Source organism: Zonotrichia albicollis, chromosome 6 (genome assembly GCF_047830755.1).
Source record: "Zonotrichia albicollis isolate bZonAlb1 chromosome 6, bZonAlb1.hap1, whole genome shotgun sequence".
NCBI classification, from domain to species: Eukaryota; Metazoa; Chordata; class Aves; order Passeriformes; family Passerellidae; genus Zonotrichia; species Zonotrichia albicollis.
In genome coordinates this window covers 9,958,025-9,982,035 of record NC_133824.1, presented here as the reverse complement: position 1 = coordinate 9,982,035, position 24,011 = coordinate 9,958,025, and the positions used below count along the sequence as shown (strand labels likewise).

The 24,011-nt window shown below is 41.6% G+C and overlaps 1 protein-coding gene across 5 annotated transcripts in view; it reads right to left on the bottom strand.

Moving 5' to 3' along the window:
• Nucleotides 1-24,011, bottom strand: part of GPR68 (G protein-coupled receptor 68) — a 30,467-nt gene that overhangs the window by 1,021 nt on the left and 5,435 nt on the right. For 3 of the 5 annotated variants that reach the window (XM_074542484.1, XM_074542485.1, XM_074542487.1), the window contains 3 exons: nt 19,475-19,656; nt 18,570-18,690; nt 23-4,300 (listed from right to left, as the gene is read on the bottom strand). In XM_074542484.1, coding sequence (XP_074398585.1) covers nt 3,090-4,166 — 1,077 coding nt within the window. In that variant the 5' untranslated portion in view covers nt 4,167-4,300; nt 18,570-18,690; nt 19,475-19,656 and the 3' untranslated portion in view covers nt 23-3,089. Of the gene's footprint in view, nt 1-22; nt 4,301-5,230; nt 9,320-17,898; nt 17,957-18,569; nt 18,691-19,474; nt 19,657-24,011 lie in introns of those variants that run through there. The other 2 variants (XM_074542486.1, XM_074542489.1) reach the window with 2 other exon arrangements.

The window sequence follows — 24,011 nt, the reverse complement described above, 5'->3', positions numbered from 1 at the left end:
AATGAGAAAAATAATTTCATACCATAAACACCAGCGTATTTTGAACATTAATCTCCTGAAGTCTCTGAGCATACAGGGCCTTTAAAGACATAGAATAGTAGAACACATGACAGAAAAAGTCTTAATGCCAGACTTCTGCTAGACATTCAGGTTCACCAAAGATCCCAATGTTCATTTTCTAGATCAGTCTTCTTTTTTTAGATTCATTTTATTGAAAAACTTCTCAAAGGATGTTCTAGAAAAGTATCTTGGAAGTTTCACAATTAGAAAATATCTCCTTTAGAAGTCTCCAAACTCTCCTAACTATAAGTATTAAGTAAAATATTTCATAAGAATGCTTGAACTTTTTGCCAAAGCCAGTAGCTCTGGAGGATGGCATGTGTTCACTGCTGCACAGAACTCATAGAATGAAATTTGCATCCTTTCAAAAGAAACAGTTGATTTTATTCTTTCTGTGCTACTGACATCTTACACTAACAGGTGCAATGGATATTTTCAAAAAAAATTTCATTTAGTAACCTTTTGCTCTTTTTTCGCCCCAAAATACAAGTCTTAACAGTCAGTTTTCATTAAGAAATACAAAATTTAATTTTTTTTTCTTTTTCTTGAGTGTGTGCTTTTAAAATGCTTTCTTGTGTGCATCCCAAGCATGGCATTTACTTCAGTAGCACGTGTAGCATGTCTCTAGCAACCTTAGCAGGACCCTTGAGTGAATGTCTTTTTACTGAGAGGGAAGGAAAAGCTGTGAGTGGGAGTTTCCTTCCTGCTCTGTTGGTTACAGTTCTGCAGCCCAAGCCAAACAGTTACAATACAGAAAGAATTGATAAAATATTGGCTTCAAGAAAAAAAAGGGAAAAAGAAGAAAAAATCCCTCCTTTCTGTTCTGGGTTAGCAGGTTAGGTGCTGAGAACTGGAGCAGAATGCTGCACTGTGTTACACAAGTTTCCATCTGATTTTAAACTGCAGCAGCTGACCAAAGCTGACCACATCAAAGTTCCATCTCCAATGAGCCTGAATCCCTCAGATGACAATTCCATGTAGTACAGCAGGCTCTGCATTCCAGCTGTCTAATTTAAACAGCATGGGGAACTGTAAAGGAGCAACACATAAACACAACAACAAATATTTAATCCTAGAACAAACCACGTGTGTCTCACAGCCTGGCAGTCGTGGGGGGCCCAAGGAGTTGGTGCTTGACAATGCACAAGGTCAGCACTCCAGGGAGGGGGTCCCTGCCCTACAAACCCCTTGGAATACACAGCAGAGGAGATGAAAGATTAGGAGAAAATAAAGCTAAACAGTGCTAATAGTCAGGAGAAAAAAATGCAGATGTAAAGTTAATTAATCCAGCTGAGTGGTCAAAGTATAAAGAAATGTAAAATAATTAAACAAACCAAATGTTAACCTAAGCAAACCTAATCCCCTCTTGTGACTGAGGACATGAATCCTTTCTGCAAGAGGAGGGAGGAGAGGATCTGTAGTCTCACAAATAGAAACTGTGCACCAAAGCTAAAGATAGTTATTTCGAACATGGTGTGAAAAAATATAAAAAGAAAATTATAAAAACATTCTTTATTAAACACATCCACTAATTGTATCCAATATTGCACTCTCAAGGTGGTTTCCAGAAAACTGTTAGAATAGATTCCTTTTGGAATATATTTACTAGGAAGGCTGTATTACAATGACATATTCAAATAGCAGGAGTAAACCATCTGTCTAGACAATCTGTGGACTCAAAAGCAAACCAAAGAAACAGAACTGATTATACTGCTGGAAGTTATCAGCTCTGGGTTGCAGAGAGAGAGGTGTTTCAAGGAAGGTTTGAAACCAGAGAATTGAAAGGACAAGGCAATATTTATGGTGTAACAGCTGCAGGTAAAAGGAGGTGTGATGAGCAGATGTCAAAGAAGAGTCACAGGAATCATTAGTGTAACAAAAAAACCCTAAAGAACCTAGAGAGGAGGGGGTGGTAGAAACAATACTGAGGAGCACAACTCCCAGGTCTTTAAAAGCCATTATTCTCCACTTACTCCTATAGTTTGTTTCTGTCTAAACCAGGACACAGATCATTCATACATCATATTTCTGATACTGTATTTACTGAACAATGATCCAACCCTCAACTATGTTATCTGTGAGCAAAAACACGGTTTAAACAGAATTCTTTCAACAGTTTCCCTGACAAATGCATTGTTATGTAATTGCCTACATGGTCTGTGCTGCACAAGACACACAAACTGTAAAGGACACAATCAAAACCTTAGCAAGGTGTAGTAGAATCTAGATGTAAATAAATATTCTTGAACAGAGTGACTCAGAGAAGCCCATGGGACCAAAGTACCTCACATACTACCAATCTCTTGTTCTCTTCTGAGTTGACAAACCAAGTTATAGACACTCACTGGAGCCCAGTCTCTCCTACTTCCAGAAGTCTCTAGGAGCCTTACAAAGAGGTTTAACAGTCTGAGGCTCAACAGTGAAATAAGAGCCTTGAAGGTCTCAGCAGGTGCTGAGCTCCTTGTGCATGTTCTCCCACAATGTCTCACACTATCAGACTGATTGTTTTAGGAATCTGGTTCTGGCATGGTCTCTGCAGGCTTTGAAACTGGCAGAAGGAGTTTTTTTCAGAGAGTTACAGAGATGTTGCAGAAGTGTTTTGTTGGGATTTTTCTTTTTAAAAGTATATGGGGACATTAATGTTTTTTTTGTCTCTGACCTTTTCAACAGATGATGACAGCTTGTAGAGAATTACTTTCTCTAGATGCTACAGGGGCAAACAGAGGCAGCTAAAGATGAGTTCACCAGAACTGCACACCGTGAGTACTGGCTTATTCCAGTCAGTGCAGTCATCAAGACAAACAGATTTTAAGTGGCAGCACAAGAGATACGTGATTATAACTGAACTGACTTAGCACATACTTTCCTCACTATTGCCAGGGTCCAAGCACCTCTAGAAACAGCTCCACTGTACAGCATTGCTCATAAGCCTTTGGGAGGTCACACTGTTGTAATGCATGAATAATTCAGACAGATCCACAAACACAGCCACAGCTGCAGGTGTAGGATTAAGGTCCTTTTGATTAATGCTATAGGCTGTCTGCATTAGTTGTGAAGCAGTCCTTCATTCCAGCATCATCAAGTGGTATTTGTAATAACCCTGGCTGTTGTTCATGCTGTTTTCTGTTGGGAGTTTCAGTAGTGTTTAGTGGATAGGATTCCTTCGTCTCAGTACTCAAATGGCCTAAACATGTTAGGCAAGAGTCTCTCATCTTGACGAAGTTCTGGTAAGTGCTTTCACTGGAAAAACAGTACAATACTGGGTCAGCAACACAGTTAAAAGTGGTTAACAGGAGAGAAATATGGTAAACATTGAATATTTTCTCAGCAAACGAGCAGCTGTTCTCCAACAAGCTACGAACTACAAGTAGGATGTGGTATGGTCCAAAGCAGACTAAAAATATGAAAACAGTGCTTGATACCAGTCTTTTAATTTGGATTTTCTTCTTCTTTTGGGTGCCAGGACTCTTGTGAACAACTCGTAGAATCCCACAGTAGGAGAAGGCCAGCAGAAACAAGGGGAAAAGGAAGCCAGCAGAGAAGCGGTAGTAATTGACATTGTGCTCCCACTTCTTGATGGGGTAATGCTCAAAGCACACCAGGTGGCTCTCAGCATCCATGCTGATCTCGCCGTGTGTGAAGACAAAGCTGCAGGTGATGATTTCCTTGGCCCAGATGACGCTGCTGACGATGGCCGCAGCCCTCATGGTGCGGAAGCGCTGGAAGCGGAAGGGGTGCACCACGGCCAGGTAGCGGTCGATGGAGATGCAGCACAGGAAGCCCACGCTGATGTAGATGTTCTCGTACAGCATGATGCCACACACCTTGCACAGCAGCTCATCGTAGGTCCAGTTGTCGTGCTGTAAAGCATACTGTAGCCAAAAAGGCAAAGAAAATATGTACAGCAGGTCTGCTATAGTCAAATTGCAAAGGTAGACACCTAATTCATTTTTAGCCTTGATCTGTAAATAGCCGTAGTACAGGGACAGGCAGTTTGCTGGCAAGCCTAATATGAACACAAATATGTACACCACAGGGGATAATGTCTCGTGGATTTCATGATTAATATTGCATTTCTCAGTCACATTCTCTGTGAAATTCACCATCTTCTACTTCTCCCTCTGTATCACTCATCAGGGTCCTGAATGTAAGACTTAATTACATTCAGTTTTCATGTAGAGTTTATTTCTTCCAAAAACCTTTAGGCTGAAGTGACAACTTGCTGCAGGATGTTAATAACCTGAAGATAAAACACAAGGAAATCTTTAGAAGGTATACAATTGTTAAATATATAGTACATTTTTCAGAAAGCTGCCTTTTCCTAGCTCTAAAACTTTGATAAAGATAAAGCCTATTTGGGAAATCAAGATTCACATAACTCCTAGTACATAACAGAAAAGTGCCAGAAAATTATGTGATTCAGAATCACAAAGCAAGTTACAAATATTTGTTGTGTTAGCTTTGGAGGTATCTAAAATGTGAAGAAATATCATATCTGGTTTACAGATGGGGCAGAAAAGCAGTAATCAGATTTGACTGTGATGGAAAAGGTGTCTCTGGTAAACCAGCAATCCACACAGACTTCCTCAGAGGATGTAGGGTGCACAAAACTCTTGATTATAAATTTCCATTTCTTAAATTTCCCTTTACATACAAGATACCTTGTAATATGCAGTTCAATTCAGCAGGATGAAAAAAAAAGGGAATTTTTAGCACTTTCTCTTACAGTTACTTGTAAAAACAATCCTGAAAGCAAGCTGTCTTCCTCTGTTGGAAGGACATGGTGAAACTCTGGTAACAGGGCATCTTCATAGTCTCACTTCTAGAGAATATGCTATTAAATATTCCTTATTTGCCATCAACTCCAAAACCCACACACTTATGACTGCTTCATTTGTAGCTTTCCTTTCATCTTCACTGAATATGAATGTAATTGTTTTCACCTGATGAATCTGGTATAGTCCAAACACGTACCCACAGAAGCCATTGCTATGCTATGCTATGATATACTATACTATACTATAACAATTTATTGCACCAAAACCACTGCTGACAGTGGATTTGCACTCAGTTCTACGAGGTCAAGCCTGGACCAGCTCTCAGTGATGAAACCCTCAACTGAACAATGAAATGCCCCACCCAGCATTTGATCACCTCATGGTATACTCACATGGGCACAGATGCTCAGCACTGGAGAACAGCAGAGCAAACTGTTCCTAATCTGAAGGGAATGCAGTTTTACCTGGTGGTGCAGAACAGCAAGACTGTGTTTCTTTCAATGTCTCCTCAGAAGATTCAGGGATGTTGGGTATACGTGTGTAAGGTTAACAATGTGTACTCTTGTGTACTCCTTTCACAGCTTCAGGTACTATGGATTCAAAAGAAGCACTGGCTAAAGATAAGGCCTTGCTGCTTTTTCCTGTTTGCTATGCTAATTTGCATTTCTGTTGTCATCTTCTGTCCCATCTAGGAACATAAAATTTCTTCCAAGGCAATACTTACAAAAGTATGACCACTCAACAGTAAAATTACTGTCAGCTTTAGCATTTGAGGATGTTACTGTCAAATAATTTTTTTTTAATACATACAGGTTTTCTTTAAAATAGTGATAGATAGGCTTTACTCTTGTGGAAACTGAAAAAAAGAATTTGCTTTAAGCCAGAAAATAATTGCCTGGCTGAAATAAGTGATCAAACCTGCAAAGAATTTAATTTTTTAGCTTCAACCAGCATAGTTCCACAGAATTCACGGCAAACACACAGAGATAAGAATTGGGATGTGGTTTTCATCCCTTTACTTTTAATATCCAACAGAGGGGACATCAGCCCTGATTTTGGTGGAAATATCCTTGAGAGCTCAGGAAACTCTCAGTCATGAAACAATAGGCCAAGGTAAGTTCATCTCCCTCAAAACTTTCAACTCCACTGCCCAGGGCAATTTGTGTGAAAGACTGCTCAAGTCTGGCACTCTGCTCTCCTCCACCTCTCAGACTCAGCAGCTCCTTTGGGGTTTAAGAGACTCACACTCCCCACTGTGGCTGTCACAATGTTAGAGCTCATTCATCAAGCTCAGCAGGAGAAATGCTGTGAGGGGACCCAGGCACAGGTACCTGTGCTTCAGCCTGAAGTTTGCTCCAGGAGATTGCCATAACCTCCATTCTGGAATAAACATGACAATGTTAGCAGTGCTGACATGTACCGCAGAAATCAATCACTGAAGTTAAGTACAAATTTCCCCAAACACTGATACCTAGGGGCCATTAGTTCCCCTGTAACACTTTGCAGTTTCTCCAAGGCTTCATAGCCACTACATATCTCTTCCATTTGTAGACAAGGGCAGTGCACAGAATCTTTGCTGAGGCAGGTTTGATAACCCTCTTACCCCAACCCACCTTTTCAATCCAGAGCTCCAGGTCTGAGTTTGTATTTCATAACATTTCTGTATAATGATTTGGTGACTTTTACATGTAAGGGTTTGCCTGCACAGGATTATTGGCACACCTTAGTTATTGTCTAAAATACCTAAAATCTGAGACCTGTCATCACATCTACCAGCACAGTGCCCAGCCAGCGTCCAGCTCCTGTCAATAGCACCAAATAGTAATTCAAAAACTGCTGACAGTTTTGAAAATTCTGAACTGTCTTTATATGTCTAGCACTGAGTTTCATTCAGTCATTATGGATCACAGTATCAGGAAAAGCAGATGCACTCTACAGCTGCAGTGTTTTTTGAAAATGTTTCTTTTACTCTAAGAACTCTAAATGTTTTTATCAAATTGTGTTTTCATACAGAGAATATCATTCTCTGTAATAAGTAAAATAATTTCTGCTTAGTTTAAGAGTCTTGCCAGAATGCAGAATGTGAAGGAGGCAGCAAAAGCCTTATTGATACAATATTATGGTAATATAATATACACTTATGATTACAGCAACATTTCCTGCTCCTGGAGGAAATGCTGGATTCGGGTGTTCGAAGGGGCAGGAAGAGAAGGTTGGCTGTAACAAATCTCTTTGCCTTGTGCTGTCAATCCCTCCCCAGTTTCCAAGATGGGGATGAAAAAGAAGGATCCAAATTCTTGTGCAATAGCTGTTCTGGTCAGTGGCAACAGTGAGGCAGGAAATCCTTCCCTTGTTTCGGCCTCCTCAGTGTGTGGGCTCTGGGCTGCCTTTGCACCCTTTGACCACTCATGCCTGGCTAAGGACAGACTCAGCAGCCAAGTGGAAATACAGAGGCAGTTCAACTTTTCCCCAGCACCAGGCACACCAAATATAGCTCTGCACAGCCAGGGAGTGAAACTGTAGGATTTTCTCAACAAACCTGGTATCAAAAAAATGCACCAGCAGGTTTAAACAAATGGGTGTGCAAGAGCCCACTCTGTCATTAGGAAGATATGACACAATACTTTACAAGCTGTCTGAAAAAGTGGAACATGAAGGAAAGGTGATGCAGGGTATAGAAGAGAAAAGACAAATAGGTCTCTCATTACTTATTGGCCACTTCTGTAAAGAGGGAAGTGAAAAATTTAAAAAGTTGCTCTATGAAAAACATCTGGGGTGCAGACTATCATTAAGCTGAAAGCAGTTATGAACAGGAACACACAGGCATTTCTTTTAGACAGCTCTAATACAGATATAGTGCAGCTGTGTGACTTTTTTTTTAAATCATAGTTTATGTAACACCTTCAGTATCACGAGTCTGCAGTCATTTCCAGGCAATATTTCTCTCTTCTATATGCCCACATCTTTTAGATGATACCCATCTAAGCCTAAGTCTTGGCAGTAAATTAGAAGACTCTCTCCATCTACATGAGCGCCAAACAATTCTCTTGTTCCTGGATTAGAAATAGAGCCAAGAGCTTCAGAAAGCCTCACTTTTTCATGGTTTAAACAAGCCAACTTTATTACTCACTGGAGAGTTCAACAACAGTTCCTTTCTTTCCCAACTCCTGTGTGCCTTAGCTGCTAACAAACACATGACTTGCCTGCACCATGAACCATGGGGCAGCTCAGTGCAAAGTGCTGCCTGCTGGCAATGGCACAGGAACAGCCAGAGCCTCTGGCAGCAGCAGCCCCTTCACCTTGGACAAGTGGGAGCATGGAGCCCAGGTGGGTCCTTTCAGTTTCAGTGAACACTGCTACAATTTTCATTGTAAGAAATCTGTCTGCAACTAAGCCTACATATTTTGGCAGAGACAAATGGGACTGAACCAAAGAATTTCCTTGCTGGAATTTGCAACCATTGTGCACCCAGCTTGTCTCATCCACAAAGCACCCACTTCCATTAACAGGGAGTGTAGCATTCTTGTGTGCCTGCATGATCTCTTGCTATTTAATCTGTCCTTGCACCTGTCATACAGTGCAGACAGGCCTGAGACACTTGGATGTCATTGCAGGACTTCAACTGTCCTGCAAATCTTGGAATCAGAAACCTGGGATGGTTTCAGTTTAGCATTTGGTTCAGGTCATTATCTACACAAACACCAGCCTTAAAATTCACATGCTAAGCTTCCTTCAACACTTGCAGGTTTGTCAGGTTGTTTGATCCTGTTTCACAAAGCCTGGAAGCACAAGGTCAGACAAGAAGGTAGGGAAGCAATGAGCAGCAGAAGAGACGAGGGACAGGCCAAACAACATAAAATAGGAAGGAAAGGCATAATACCCTTAGAGCAAGTTTGAGGGAAAAAAGAAGTAGAGGAAAGCAGAAATTTGGGTGCACCACCAAGAATGAAGAAAGAGCACAATGATATTTGGGTTTAATCAGAAGAATTATGGTGTAAAAGGTGCATCTGTTGGAGCACAGAAACAAGACAAGAGGGGTGGAGCACTTCTCCTACGAGGAAAGGATGAGAAATTTGGAATAGTTCAGCCTGGAGAAGAGAAGGCTCTGGAAAAACCTTGTTGCAGCCTTTCAGTACCTAAAGGGGACTTACAAAAAACATGGGGACAGACTTTTTAATCAGGACTTGTACTAACAGGACAAGGGACAATGGTTCTAAACTACAAGAGGGTAGAGTCAGACAACATACAAGGATAAATATTTTTATGATGAGGGTGATAAAACATTAGCCCAGATTGCCCAGAGAAGTGATGGATGCCCCAACCCTGGAAACATTCAGGGTCAGGTTTGATGGGGCTCTGAGCAACCTGGCGTAGTTGAAGAGGCCCCTGCTCATTGCAGGGCTAGAGGGCCTCTAAAGGCCCCTTCCAAACCAGACCATTCTGATTCTAGAAGGATATCAAGTAGAAGGACCCATTAAAGGCAATGAAAGATATTTCTATTAACACAAAATAAATAAAGGAAAAGAAAGACAAATACATATGAAGCACAAACACAAATATATATATTTGTTTTTATAATATAGAATTTAGATAATATAATCTATAATAATAATATAATATATAATAATAGTATCTATATTATACAATATGTATAACATATATTATATATTATATATGTTATATATATTTTATATATAATATATATAAGATAAAATTTATATGTTTATGTGGTATATGAGTATATTTATATTTATATTTATATTTATATTTATATTTATATTTATATTTATATTTATATTTATATTTATATAAAGATAGCTGAAATATTTACTGTTGGGTTTTATTCCAGTCTTTAGAAACAGAATTGTTAACCAGCATCTAACAAAATTATTTTGAACACTAGGATGGGGGCATAGAGGAGAATGGATCAGCAAAGGCTAACAGATATTTTCAAAAACTATGTGCACTCCAGGGAATTTAGTTACAGCAATTTTTGAATTATTGCTGGTAATGTTTCAGAAATTATGACAAACTAGGGTAAAACAGACATGACCCGATGCTTTGTGAAAAAGAGGAGTCAAACTGAGCTTCTAAACTAAAGTAATTTACATCTATGCAAAATCCATTCGTGTTTGTTACTTGCAAGTGGATTTTTCTAATGTGAACCTCTGACTATAATAATTATTACTCTGTATATCTGTTTCAGGTGAAGGAAACTGTAAAAATGTTCTGTAAATTACAAATTACTTTTGTCATTATCAGATGACTGGTCTTATAAACCTATTATCAAAGAAGGAAGTCGGCAACATTTTTTTCGAGAAGCCACATAAACAAAAGACTAATTACTCATCAATGTCCAATTTTTCCTGACACAGACATGCAATTTTTTACAGTCTTGAGTAAATCATTCCATTTGCACCATCTTTTGATATTTTGAGAATTCCATGTTCTGTTTCTATACCTTTCCATTTCAGATTTTTATGACTTTGGACTTTTATGCCTGCGCTTATAAAGGACAACTTGAGAAGAAGGGCAAGGGAGGCAGGTGGGATAATTAGCACAGTTAGTCCAATATCATAGAATCACAGAATGGTTGGGGGTGGAAGAGACCTTAAAAATCATCTAGTTCCAACCATGGGCAGGAACAGCTTCCACTAGACCAGGTTGCTCAAAGCCCCATCCAGCCTGGCCTTTAACACTTAGGGATGGGGCATCCACACCTTCTCTGGGAAACTTCTTTCAGTGTCTCAACACCTCACAGTAAAGAATTTCTTCTTCCTACTATCTAATCTAAACCTACTCTCTTTTAGTGTGAAGTCATTCTCTCTTGTCCTATCACCACATGCCCTTGTAAAATGTCTTCCACCATCTTGCTTTCACGCTCCCTCCAGGTACTGCAAGGCAGCAATTAGGTCACCCTGGAGCCCCCTGTTCTCCAGGCTGGAAAATCCCAATTCTCTCAGCCTTTCCTCACAGGACAGGTGCCCCATCCCTCTGATCCTCTGGGAGATCCTGCTCTGGACTTGTTCCAATAGGTGCATGTCCTGGCTGTGCTGGGACCCCAGAGCTGGATGCAGCACTGCAGGTGGGGTCTCAGCAGAGCACATGCTTGGCTCTCTGGGCTCCAAGTGTTCCTGTCCAGCCTCTCACCCACCAGCACCCCCAGGTCCTTCCCTGCAGAGCTGCTCTCATCTGTTCATCCCCCAGCCTGTGTTGATACCAGGGGTTGCCCCAGCCCCAGTGCAGCACCTTGCACTTGGTCTTGTTAAACCTCATGAGATTCCCATGCACTCACTTCTTGAGCTTGTCCAGGTCCCTCTGGATGGCTTTCCACCCTTTAAGTGCATCACTCCTCTCTTTGGTGTCATCTACAAATCTACAAATCTGCTGAGGCTGCATTCAATCCCTTCATCTATGTCATTAATGAAAATGCTAAATAAAATTGGTCCCAGTCTGGATCCCTGAGGGACACCACTTGTCACTGAGGTCCTTTAGGACTCTGAGCCATTGACCATGACACTCTGCACACAATTACTTATTCACCTAACAGTCCACCCATCAAATCCATCTCTCTCCAATTTAGAGAGAAGGGTGTTGTGGGGAACCATGTCAAAGGCTCTACAGAAGTCCAGATAAATGACATGTGTGACCCTTCCCTTACCCTCTGATGCAGTCACTCCATCATAGAAGGCCATAGGCTGTGAGGCAGGACTTGCCCTTGGTAAAGCTCTGCTGGCTGTCCCAAGTCACCTCCTGTCCCTGACGTGCCTTAGCAGAGTGTCTGTTCTGTGATTTAGGAGGGTCTGTCCTGTGATCCTCCCCAGACACAGAGGTGATGCTAACAGCTGGGTAGTACCCAGGGGCTGCCATTCTATTCTTTTAAAAGATGGGTACAATGTTTCTGTTTTTCCAGTCACCTGGGACTTCTGACTGCCATAATACTGCCGCAAGTATTATGGACAGTAGCCTGGCAAATACATCTGCCTGTTCCCTCAGACTACTCACTATCTCACACTACTACTTAGTCTTTATCTAGGATTAGGGTCTTTTTACCTCACATGAGGTCTGAACAACTGGTTAAGCACAAGAAAGTGCTGAAAAAAAGTCTTTGGAAAATCCCTATTTATGGTAATAAGAAGTTCATGCAATGTGTAATTTCAGGCAAGCAGTCCAAGTAGTATCAGGGAGGTGAATCACAGCTGAAATTACTCATGCTATAGCTGCCTCAAAGCCTTAAAAAATGACCCTCATTTGCCCCCCACTTCCTGCTGTTAAAGATCAACCAAGTGGACAACATGACCCTCCAAGTATCTCACTGCTGAGTTACTATGACTAGATCCCACCCACAGGGCACATGTTGAAGCTTCGGGTATGACTTGCTCGAGTACAGAACAGTGGGTGGAGGAAAACACATCACACCACTTCCTGCAGACATCTTAAATCACTCTATTACTCAGAGAAAAATCTCCAGATCTTCCTTTCCCCTGAAATAAAATTCAACCAGGTCAGTGTCCCTCTCGCCCACAATCCTCCTTGACACAAAAGCCAAAAAACCATCCTGCCTCTGTTGAAGAAGCAGCAGGCAAGTAATAATCAGACATAGACAACAGAACTGATTATAATTCCAAACTTGTACACTGATCCTCATTGAACAGAACAATGCAAGAAAAGCCAAGATTACACAGGCTTATTAGAAGCTACAAAAGCCATGATCAATATACAAGATTACTAAGGAACAATGACTAGAACAACTGTTGTAGCCTAGGATTGAGATAGAGGAACTTCACCCTTCTGAGTTAAATGAGCTCTGATTCATTTTACCATTTACAGCCTTGGGGAAAATCATCCTTCTGATTCATTTTCCTAAACTGTATTATTGCCTCTTTTGATGCTGCAGCCTGCTCTGACAACAGCACAGTGCTACATCAGGCAATGCTAGATATCTTGCACTGAAGTCAGTGACTTCAGGTTGAATTCATATCAGTATTTAATTAATATCTGCATTTCAATGACTTTTGTCTTTCTCGGATTGCCAGTGTGTCCCTGCAGCCTCAGGACTGCCACACAGCCCCTGTTTCAGAGAGGCTACCCAAAGGGAGCCATGGGAGTCACCCACACATTTCTCTGCTGCTTGACCATGGGCCATCCATCACATACCCTGGGCCATAGCACCCCATCCTGGGAGTGCACCCCATCCTGGGAGTGCACCCCATCCTGGGAGTGCACCCCATCCTGGGCAGAGCACCCCATCCTGGGAGTGCACCCCATCCTGGGCAGAGCACCCCATCCTGGGAGTGCACCCCATCCTGGGCAGAGCAACCAACCTGGCCAGAGCACCCCGTCCTGGGCAGCACACACCAAGGCCGAGTGAAGAACTGGCTCTCAGCCTCTACCTTGAGTGTATTGAGAACAATTTGCTCTCTGTACCCACATGCTCACCCAGAAAGGGAACAGAATACCAGCAACATGCACGGCAGTCCCTTCTGTCAAGCTTCCCCAGCTTCACTCAAGGGAAAACTTGTTCAAAAACTGGCAAATTAGAGAATGAAGCAGGGTTTAGATGATCTTTCTGCTTGCATATTTTGTAATGCCACTCAGAACCCAAGGACCAGAACATCATACCCTCCAAACAAAACTATCTCATTAACTAAAAGTCATTTGGAAAGCAATCAAACACCCATCTATACAATTTTTTCTCTCTGTTTGCTGAAAATTCAATGGACAGCACTTATTGCACAGTGCTGCTGATAAGCTTGGGACATCCATAATCAATGCCTGACTAATAGCACTTGACAACCAGCAAAGGCTGTCTGCTAGAAAAATTGCTAGGTCTAAGTGAAATGTGGTTGAAACTCTGGCATGTCTAAAGAGATTGAGCAGATCTCCCGTTTAAGGAGAATGTTAGCATTTTCATTATTTCATGCATCAGCAAATAATGATACATTCAATAAAGTAATCTCTTTTCAAAATGCCATTTTCTGCATATATGATTCAGTATATGATTCATTTTGTGCTGTAAAAGTTTTAACACGTGGTAAAATGAAAAGCTGCTTACAATATTTGAAGACTTTTCCCTTCCACTCCTCATTTTTCTTTGACTTAATTATTTTTCCTCTGTTTGGATTTATCTTAATAAAAGAGAATAAATTCATCACGGGATAGGAGCCTGTTCAACTGAAGCACCTAACACTGTGTGCACTGTTGCCATCTAAAAAACTAAAATGATTCCTTTGTACCTTTGTACTGTTTGTGTTTCCAGTTTACACTGATCACCACTGTGCACTTCAGACATGTTTCTGTTCTAGATCCAATTCTTCCCAGTCTAGCACGCCATCCGCCCTTCCACGCACTTCTGTTTAGCTCAGCTCATTTCCTTTCGGGCTCAATTGAGTCTTTTTGGCTCTTGTATTGTATTTCTGTATTTCTTCCTTGGATACAGAATTGGAGGGGTGGTGTGTGGGGTGCATTATGCATATGTATTTGTGCATGTCTTCAAATAGTCCCCATTTAGTTGGTAGAAACATAACTCTACTAAACTATCCCTTATTGCTATCTTTAATTAAATTTCTTCTCTTTTTTTCAGTTTCCCTTCTGGAGGTTGACCAAGTTTCCTGTAGAACTGAGTCAATATGCACATGGAAGACATGTTCCTCCATTGTTATTTCTCAGTGTTCTCACGAGAAGCAGTGTGCCCTGCAGAAGGTTTTCCTCTGTGCTCTTTCCCTTGTTGCTGTTCTTGCTCCCTAGATGACTATTGTCCTTTTTTTTTTTTCACTTAAGGGTACAGGACTCCAGCAACCTAGTTCCCTGTGGATTATTTAAATAAAGTGCTGGCATCTGTATCTGCAGGTTTGCTTACATTACTGTTTCCTGATTTTTCCATTTCTGGATAAAAGAGGTTCAACACGAAAACTGAGAAAAATAGTTGGAGAGGCATGACCTCATAGAAATGCAACCCACCCCCACCCCTTCTTTAATAGTATCAAAGAAGCAATTCACAGCAAAAGCAACACCCTTGCTGTAAACCATTCACACTTCCAAACATGCTTCTGACCAGAGAAAAGGGAGAGAATCAAGAGCTTGTTACAGGGGAGCTCTGATGAGCTCATGAGGAGACGGAAAAGCTGGCACAGGAGATGTGAGATTCCAAATTGAGAGCTGTTCAGAAATCCAGGTCCTGCTTTGGGGTGGAGGTGTAAAACCAGCTCTGAAATTTGGACATAGTTTTAAATTCCAAATAATAATATTCTGACATGATAGTCTCAGGGATTTTAGTTTAAGCCTCTTGTAAGTTTAAAAGACAATTGCTATTTTAAAAGCTATGTCTGAACAGTTCTTAAACATGGAGGATAAACCAGATACACCCTCTAATTAGATGTGAGTAGACACTAAATCATTATCCATCACAGAGAAAAAGCTCTCCTTCCTTGGCAGAAGGAAGATTAAATGTTTCCAGATATAAAATGAAAACATTCTAATTGTTACTAAAATACTGAGTTAAAAGAAAGCCAAACCAAGAGATCTTGGAAATATTTCCATTCTTCCCTACTGATACTTCAGCATTTTATTCAGGTGTCATTAAAGTGACTGAACTTTGACAGTTCAATTACATTTGCTTTTGTAATCAATTCGTTATTTATGTCCCTCTGTTGGCAACTCAACCTCTCTTCAAGGCTTTGTGTCTTTACTGCTGGCCCATAGGACACAAGAAGAGAAAGGAAGCTTGAAGCCTTGCTGACTAAAGCTACAGTGTTCAGAAAGGAAAGGCCAGGCTCATCCCAGCAGCAACAGCTGCCTGTAGCAATACCAAAATGGAGAATGTCAGGAGGACAGCTCCTGTGGAGCAGCAGGAACAGCAGCAGAGTGCCCTCTCTGTCACAGGTAGGTCACATCCGTTTTGCATTTCTATTCGATTCTGGCATGGTGACAGATCTGAGCCTAAGCAATCCCAGATCAAACTCCAAGACAACCCAGCTAGAAAGAAGTTTGTTGCCACAGAAACAGTTTCTGGCAAGAGTGCTCCATGGAGAGGAACAGAGCATATACTTCCAGGTGTTTCTCACTCTGCCTCTAACAGGGTTTTAAACCTATTGTCTACTCTTTTTCTCTTTTTCATAAAAATTAGCTACAGCTTCCAGACAAAGTGCCTAAAAAGCTCTTGTTTCCCTACCCTAATAACAGAGTTCAGAATGTGTTTCTAGTGGAGAAAAAGTGTTACAGTGGATGTATCCCTTAGAGAATAAACTGCAATGTTTTTCTTAGCAGCTGCTGCTGTTGCTTACTAATACCTTTAGTTGAAATTATTGGTCAGTTTCTTCTAAACATTAAAGCTGTTCTGTGTCTTTTCAAAAACAATTGCCGCCAGCTGTCAGGGTCAGCAGCTCTGCAAATGCTTCAGCTGGCAGAATAATTCATAACAAGCAACAAAAGCACTCTGAATAAGCTTTATAGGAAAACCAAACATATTAGAGGAGACAAACAGCTAGTTATAAGGTAATGAGCCTCACAAGGCTGCCATGTCTGGAGCTCTCTTTCCACAGTTCTTCCCTTACAAATAATGACCAAGTTGTGTAAATGTCCTCATGAGGGGACATAACTTTCTTTAGTTACCACCACGCTGACACAATACAGCCATCAGCAGTGAAGCCCCAGGGCACCATGAATGCACCCTCAGGTCAGGATAGAAAAACTGGAAGGGAAAAAATTTTCTTCTCCATGCACTGTTCACTGGGATGCCACAATAACTCACATTTAGAGCATCAGCTGGTTAATCTGAGTGACACCATCCACAAGGCTGGATAGGGGAGGAGAATTTACTTGAATGCCCCCACCCTTGGGCACCTGGCCCTGTGCAACTGTGCTCAGGCACAGGAAGAGGCTTCCTGTCTGTCTGACCTCACCAGCAGCCTCAGGCTCACCCTAATCAATGACATCTAGTGCAATGACACCTGTGTACCCCTAGCTCTGCAGACTCACTTAGACCCTTCTCTTCCCTTTCCCCATACCCCACTTCTCTCTTTTCCTGCTGCTATAAGAGTGCTTCCAGTCCTCACATCCAGAGCAAAGGGAGCCAATTTTTGTCCACCAACCACAAAGTGAAATAAATACCTCTCACTGAAAGTGTCAAATGAAAGAAGTTTTTTAAATGAGATATTGGAACCACCAAATCTTTCTTCATTTAAAATTGTGGTATTCAAATCACAATGCTGTGATGTAGACATTTTCACCTCTGCTCTCAAAGAACAACGTACTTGTCTGATCCTATAAACCCAACATTTTCTTACAGTATTCTTCCTAGACCCTGTAAAGACTTTAAAATTTGGGCATGTACTTTCCATGTTATCACCTTACCTACAGCTGTGTAGCACTGAATGTTAAACAAACTGGAAACAGCATTCTTCTGCCTCCCTCTTCACTCGTGTAACAGAAAGGCTTTATGGGAGCATGAGCAGGAGCAGCCTGATATGGGGGAACAACAACAAGCAGCAGCAGCAAGATGGGGAGGCAGAAAGGATAGGGGAGAAAATTTTGTTTCCTCAAAGAAGAAATGAAAGAGTGGATGTTAAATACACAGGACTGACTACCTTTTACTGGTCTCTTGATTAAAAAAAACTTCAAAGAAGAAGTGGTTAGGCACTTTGCTCTTCTGGGACCAGTGTGAATGCAGGGTGCTAATGTGGAAAAAGTCACCGTGGGTACTGACTAACAGACTGCTCAGAAAGTCCCATAATGCTCACAGTGACACTGTCACATCTTGTGAGCCAACGTGTAGCCATTTTCGCTTACTTTACGGTTACGTTCCCTTATATTTTTATTAATACATATCTGTATGTGTTTTGAACAGAACAGGACAAGCTGTTATATTCTTCTAAACTCTCTATTTCTCAGCTTTCCCCCCCATGCAACACACAAAGAAGAAAGCATCACTCAGTGAATTGCTTTTCTTGTTTCTTTACAAAGACTGACAAGAACAGGAAAAACGTTCTCATAACAAGGACAAGCTACAGTCATGAACAAAAGTTTTTTTATCCTATTCAAAAAAAAAAGATTAATTTCTCACCTGATGAATTTCACTTCTCTAAACAAGCCCTCACATTTCAGGTTTTCCAAGCCAGATTCTGAACAACAGGAAGAAAAGTGGCTTGGTGTTTGGAAAATATAGTAATGATATACATTTGATTTACAAAGACAAAACTATATAGGTGTACACAGAGCACCCACACATCAAGGTATGTGGTTTAGCAGTTTCATGTTAGGTGTAACTTTTGGCTTGTGTTCTCAGGGGAAATAAAGTCACTTACTTGTCCTTCAAAATATCTTGTATCTATCCAACTTACACAGTACTAGTAAGTGATCTGAAAATTACTCCAGGAACTTATCTACATGCTACTGCTCTGATTACTTTCTACAAACAACAAACAGTTTCTCAGTTTATCTTAACAATTTCCTTTCATCAATACAACTTGAACATTCAGCTCTCCTTGTGTCTAATTGGAACTCAAGAAAGAATTTTATTCAAAATTCTTGTTAGTAGGAACTTTGCCAAGGAAATTAATTTTGAAGTTGTGAATTTTTTTGGACACATTGCTTTGATTGAGTCCTTGGAGCACCTTGTTGTTTTGTTTTAACAACTCAGCTAGAAAACTCTCACCACCTCTCCAGGGGTGAGACCTGCTCAGTGATGGAAAATTAACTTGCTTTCAAGAATGAATACATAAAAATGAAACTCACCTGTTAGCAGAGTTTATGCAAAGAGGTTTTGCCTGCAATGTGAAGAGCACAAAACTTCCCTTCTCCTCACTCCTGCTCAGCCTGCTGGTGAAGCTTGTCCTCCTCCCAGCTGTGAGCAAGCCTGTCCGTGAACCAGCACAGGAAAGGAGGAGGAGATTGTGTTTCAGCTCCCGTGCTCTTTATGGTTCATCTGAGAAGGAGTCAGCCCAGCCCAGCCCAGCCCTGCCCTCTCCTCCCTCACCCCCTCATTCATAAGAGACAGAGATGAGAGTGCCAAAAGCTGGCACTGAACACAGAGATTGCAAAGTGTGAGTGGTGCTCCCAGCCGTCCCCCCAGCACACACTGGCCAGCAGAGAGCTGCACTGTGATCACAGCAGCTGGTGCAGAGGCCAAACCCAGCTGCTCCCAGCTTATCTAAACATACACAGATGTTGCCTCATGCAGGCTATTGAAAAGTATACAGTGTTAGTATTGTTATTAGTATCATTTACAGGAACTCGTTTCTAGAGCTGGAGGAGATCAGTCCATTACATCCAAACACAGCAGAAGGGGATCACTGCACAAGGAAGTATCTCCTCTCACTGTGAAAGAGCAAGGGCTGTGAGGGGGGGGCAGTGCCTTCCTCTCTTGTCTGCACAGCCAGACAGACCACAGAGGCACAGACAGACTGAAGAGCTTGCCCAAGGTCATCCAGGAAGGGTGTAGCAGATGAAAAAGCTGACCTCCTGCTCACTCACAGCCCTACTCCCACAGCAGTGAAAGCTGCTCTGTGGGATATGTTTAAATTGTCTCACTCAAACTGAAACACACTACTTTTAAAAACACAGATAAATACAAATTTCACCATTGAAGCTGGAAACAAAAGCTGTTACAAGCTCAGGCTCTAAACTGATGTGTAACTCACGTGATGCACGCTCTGCCATGCAGCTGTAGGGACACAGTGGCACTGCCTGGTCAGAGCAGCTCCCAGCCACAGCTCCCTTCTGCTCACTGCAATGGGCAACAGGGCCCTGAGGACAGCCAGACACAGAGTCTGGAAACAGCATCTTGTACAGGCAACTCCAAGATGTGTTGTCCATGTCCATCCTGGTGGAAAGCAGAGTGACATAAGCACAGAAAAAAATTAGAAAAAATGAACCAAAACAGGGAGAAGACACAAGAATATTTAGAGAACTTGGAAATACTCCAGGAGTACCCATGGCCAACATCAGAAACAGTATCAAAAATAACTCCCCATTCCAAACACAGGCAAAGGGCTCTTAGGGTACAACAGGCTACCAAAGAGCAGAGCCCTTCCTCTGTCAGGGCCTCTGGCAGATCACAGACCTAAAATTACCTGCACTGTTAAGAAACATCTCTGAGTTTCTGAGGGGGGAAGCAGCAAAAAAAAAAAAAAAAAAAAAAGGAAGTTCTTGGATATGGTCATGAAAGGCTGCAGCAAGCAGAGAACTGTCCTCGACAGGCTCACTGTGCTGCTTGGAGCATGTCAGAGGTCAGGCAGGACACCTGGCTGAACAGGCAAGGCACAGCCAGAGGCTGAACACCCTCTGCAATATTAAGAAATATGAATGGTTGGTGTCAAATTTATTAGGAGTACTGAGAATACTCCCTCTTCTGATTACTTGTTGTTGTTGTTTGTGGTTTAAATTTTTTTGGTACTCATTTAATCTTTATTATTTATTTTTTAAATACATATATAACATTTATTAAGAAAATCACCCAAAGTGGGACCTTTCAGGAAATGAAATAAAACATTTGTTTCAATACCTCTTAATCCAAAATTATGTGCCCTTGGATACTGCAACACTTTGATTGAAGAATTTATAAAAAATGGCATTAAGAAAATGAAATGCAGTAACTTCCTTAGAAGTATGTGCACTGTTCTACAGGGCATTATAGTGGGCAGCTTGCCTTCCCTGAGAGGCTGTCCAGGGCAGAGCTCATGTGGTACCCAGTTCTCACTGGTGGCTGCAGGGAAAGAATTCCACCTTCTGCAGGGTCCAGGCTGCAGGGAGGGAACAAGCCCTGAGAAGACCCACAGACAGGGAAAGCAGAGATGCTGGCAGAGGTAACACTGTGGGCAGTGTCTCTTTCCTGGTTCCCACCTTGGCTGCAGTTGTCTTGTCATGCTGATGTGTGTACATGCTCACAGATGTGCTACACCAATGCTGGATACAGGTGGACAGGATTTCCAGAAAGCACTGGATATTGCCAAGCCTGGACCTTGCTCATCAGACACAATACAGGTCTATCAGAGCAGGCTGACCCATGCAGCTGGTAAACTACACCTTGCCAGTGGAGCAGAAACAATGACTTCCACAAACCTCCCTCTCAGAAAATTAATAAACTCCAGAAAAATCCTGGGTTTATTTCTTTTTCATCCAGACATTCTATTTTCTTTGTCTCAGCATGCAGATGCTGTAAAGCAGGTAACTAAAATAATGGGATTCAGGGACCTGGGCTGTCTGCCCTCATCACTTCCAAGGAGGGAGAGCCATGTGTTGCCTCTTCCATCACACACAGCCACAGCCTGCTGGCAATATTTAAAACTCTCAAAATGAAAAGAAATTACATTTTTTGTAGCCTTTTATGTCCATGAATTATACAGTAGTTATTAAGGCTGACAAACAGCTATTACTCGCTGCAAGTAGCACTTCCAGCTTTTTGCTCACTTTGGTCAAATCATTTTAATGTGTGTGATGATTAAGTAACACTTGGATTGAATTGCTCCTGGCTTGTGTATGTCAAAACCAGAAGCAGCAAGATTCAAAAAGAATGGAGCTAAACTGGTATAAATGTCATGGAAATGCAGCAGGAAGGAGGTAATCTAGACATTCCCTTACCCACTGAGGAAAGCTAGACTAGCTCCTCTAGAGCTTCAGATTCTCTTAAATTGCCATGAAGGAAGATTCTGCCTCACCTCTTGCAATGTCTCCATTCCATGGCCAGGGCTGTTCTTAAGAAGCTTGCACTAATATAAAAATCTTTACCTTACATGTTTCCAATTAATTTATGCTTTTATTACCCTTCTATGAATGTACATGAAAAAAAGACTATTGCTACCTTTCTCAGTATCAGTCATTTAAATGTCTGAGGATTAATCATGCTGTCCCTCTTAGATTTTAGCATATTAAGCAACCCAAAAACTTTTCCAGTGTTTTTGTAGATCATGTTTTCCAGGCCTCTGCTCACCCACCCTGGTCTCATTTCCAGTCATCAGCATCCCTCCTTAAGCACATTCCAGCAGAGGCCCTTTCTGGCAGTGTCAGCATTGATTCCAAGTACCTGATCTATGCCTTGCCTATGAGGGTCAACTCTCTGATGAAATTTGATTTAAATCCTTTCAAGCACCTACTTTTGGTGAGGAAAAGAGGAAAACAAGTAACTTCTCTCTTTTGCAGTGACAAGCCACAGAGCTATTCCCATTTTCTACAGCTGAGTAACAAAAGCTTGTTAATGCTCTTGCTGGTGCCACCCTAGAATCACTGCTGGGCCAGCTTTTACACTGTGTGGCTGTGCAGTAAAACACTGGTTTCAGAGGTTTCACTGCAGCCAGGCATTTTGCTTTATCCAGCTGTTCTTCTCCTATTTTCCTTTGCTTCTGCTGCTGTTCCCATCTGCATTGCACCATGTGCTATTTTTAACCTTTCCCAAAAGTTAGAAGGGTAACAGGTTGTTCACAGGAACATGTGACCAGCAGGAAATTCTCTCTGTCCTCTCTATGCTGGTGTTTTCCAAGCTCCTTCAAAATTTAAATGCCCTACTTTTGCCCACCTCAGCAGAGGCAGGAGCCTGGAAGGGCAGCAAGGACTCAATAAGCTAGATAGAGGCAGCAAGCCATCCCCACAGCGTTGGGGTTTTTCCCAGGTAACATATGCCTCTCTAAATGTTTCATTGACACTGAAAATGCAATTTAACAATCTTTTGCACCTAGACTGCAAATATCCAACACAGAAACTTCATTTTGCACACTAGAAACAGGCTTCATAGGGGTGAACTTGGCAACCAATACCAAGTATGGTGGCTACATGTGGATTAGCAGTCATCTGCAGAGGATTAAGGACCTGTAGAGGATCAGCTGGCCTGTCCTGGAGTGCTCTGTGGTGCAGCTGCAAGCACCCAGTTCTTCCCTTTGCCTGTGAAGGCAGAAAGGCCTCACTCTTACAGAGCAGTGAAGAGTGAGGTGGTGTGAGCATCACACAGCTATCCAGCAGCTCTGCCTGTTTCTGTTGGCAACACTCAACAGCACAGACACAGACACAAAGGAAGTGGAGAATGCAGCAATTTCTATGCCAAGACTATCAGAATGAATAAAAAAGGTTTTTCAAAATCTTGGCATCAAGGGCAGTGAAATTATTGGTAGCCATTACAACTACTCCAGAATCCAGGTAAAACACCTCTGCTCTTGTTATCTACAGAACAGACTGAATGAATTCTTCCACAGTTATGGTGCCCCTAGGGACACAGGCTTTGGTTACAAGGACCCATGGATGATTTTGGATGTGTTGGTACACTATAAATGTATGCATGAACTTCCATTCAGCTATGGAAAAGAAGGCTGGTCACAGGTAAGTGGAGTTCACCAAGAGGGACAGCCATGTGGACTTGATCTCCTGTGCTCTCTTCCCCCTGTTAATGTGGATTTGGGAATTCTAGCTTGAGAAGAACTGTAGTCATAAGGTAGTCCATACACCAGTGCCCCAATGCAGTGAGGAAGATGAGGCCTAAATGCCCTTCAACCAGTGCTTCAAAGACAAAATAGTGCCCAGTCTTCTATCAAAGTATGAATGTTCATAGTTCCTCAGCTAATGGTGTTTGCCATAAAACACTGCTACAGACATCGTACTAAAAACAATAGACAGGGGTCACTGAGTTCACTTTTTGCTTTCCTTCTCACATTCAATTTTAGATTCCCTTCTAAGCATATTGTCCTTTTCCAGATAAACCCCGTGAAACAGATATAACCTGAGAGTTTACCATGTGAAGGGAACATTTCTTCTGATTTTACTTATAAAAATTCATGTGGATGAAATTTGATGCAATAAAGTCTTGTTGGTACCTGCTTTCATTGATTTGCTCCATTGCATAAGGAGAGAACAAGCACGTGTTCATATAGGGCAGGGTGGGAATTCAGGAGCTGCCAAATGGGACTCTGTTACCATTGATATGGCTGGTTAAATAAACAAGGAAAAGGATCTGTGTTCACAGGAGCTAAATGTAGGTAATAGAACTGGGCTTCAGGAATTCCAAGGTTTTTTCAATTAAAGAAGCCAAAATAAGCAAGGAAGGAAATTCTAAAACAATGAAAATGATGTGGAAACTTGTACTGTTAAAAATACTGAAGACTAAATAGAAACAATATTGCCTCAATATGCAAACAGTGACACGGATCTTCTTAAATGTATCATTCTATGAGTGTTTTTAAGTGTTAGCTAGTTCCC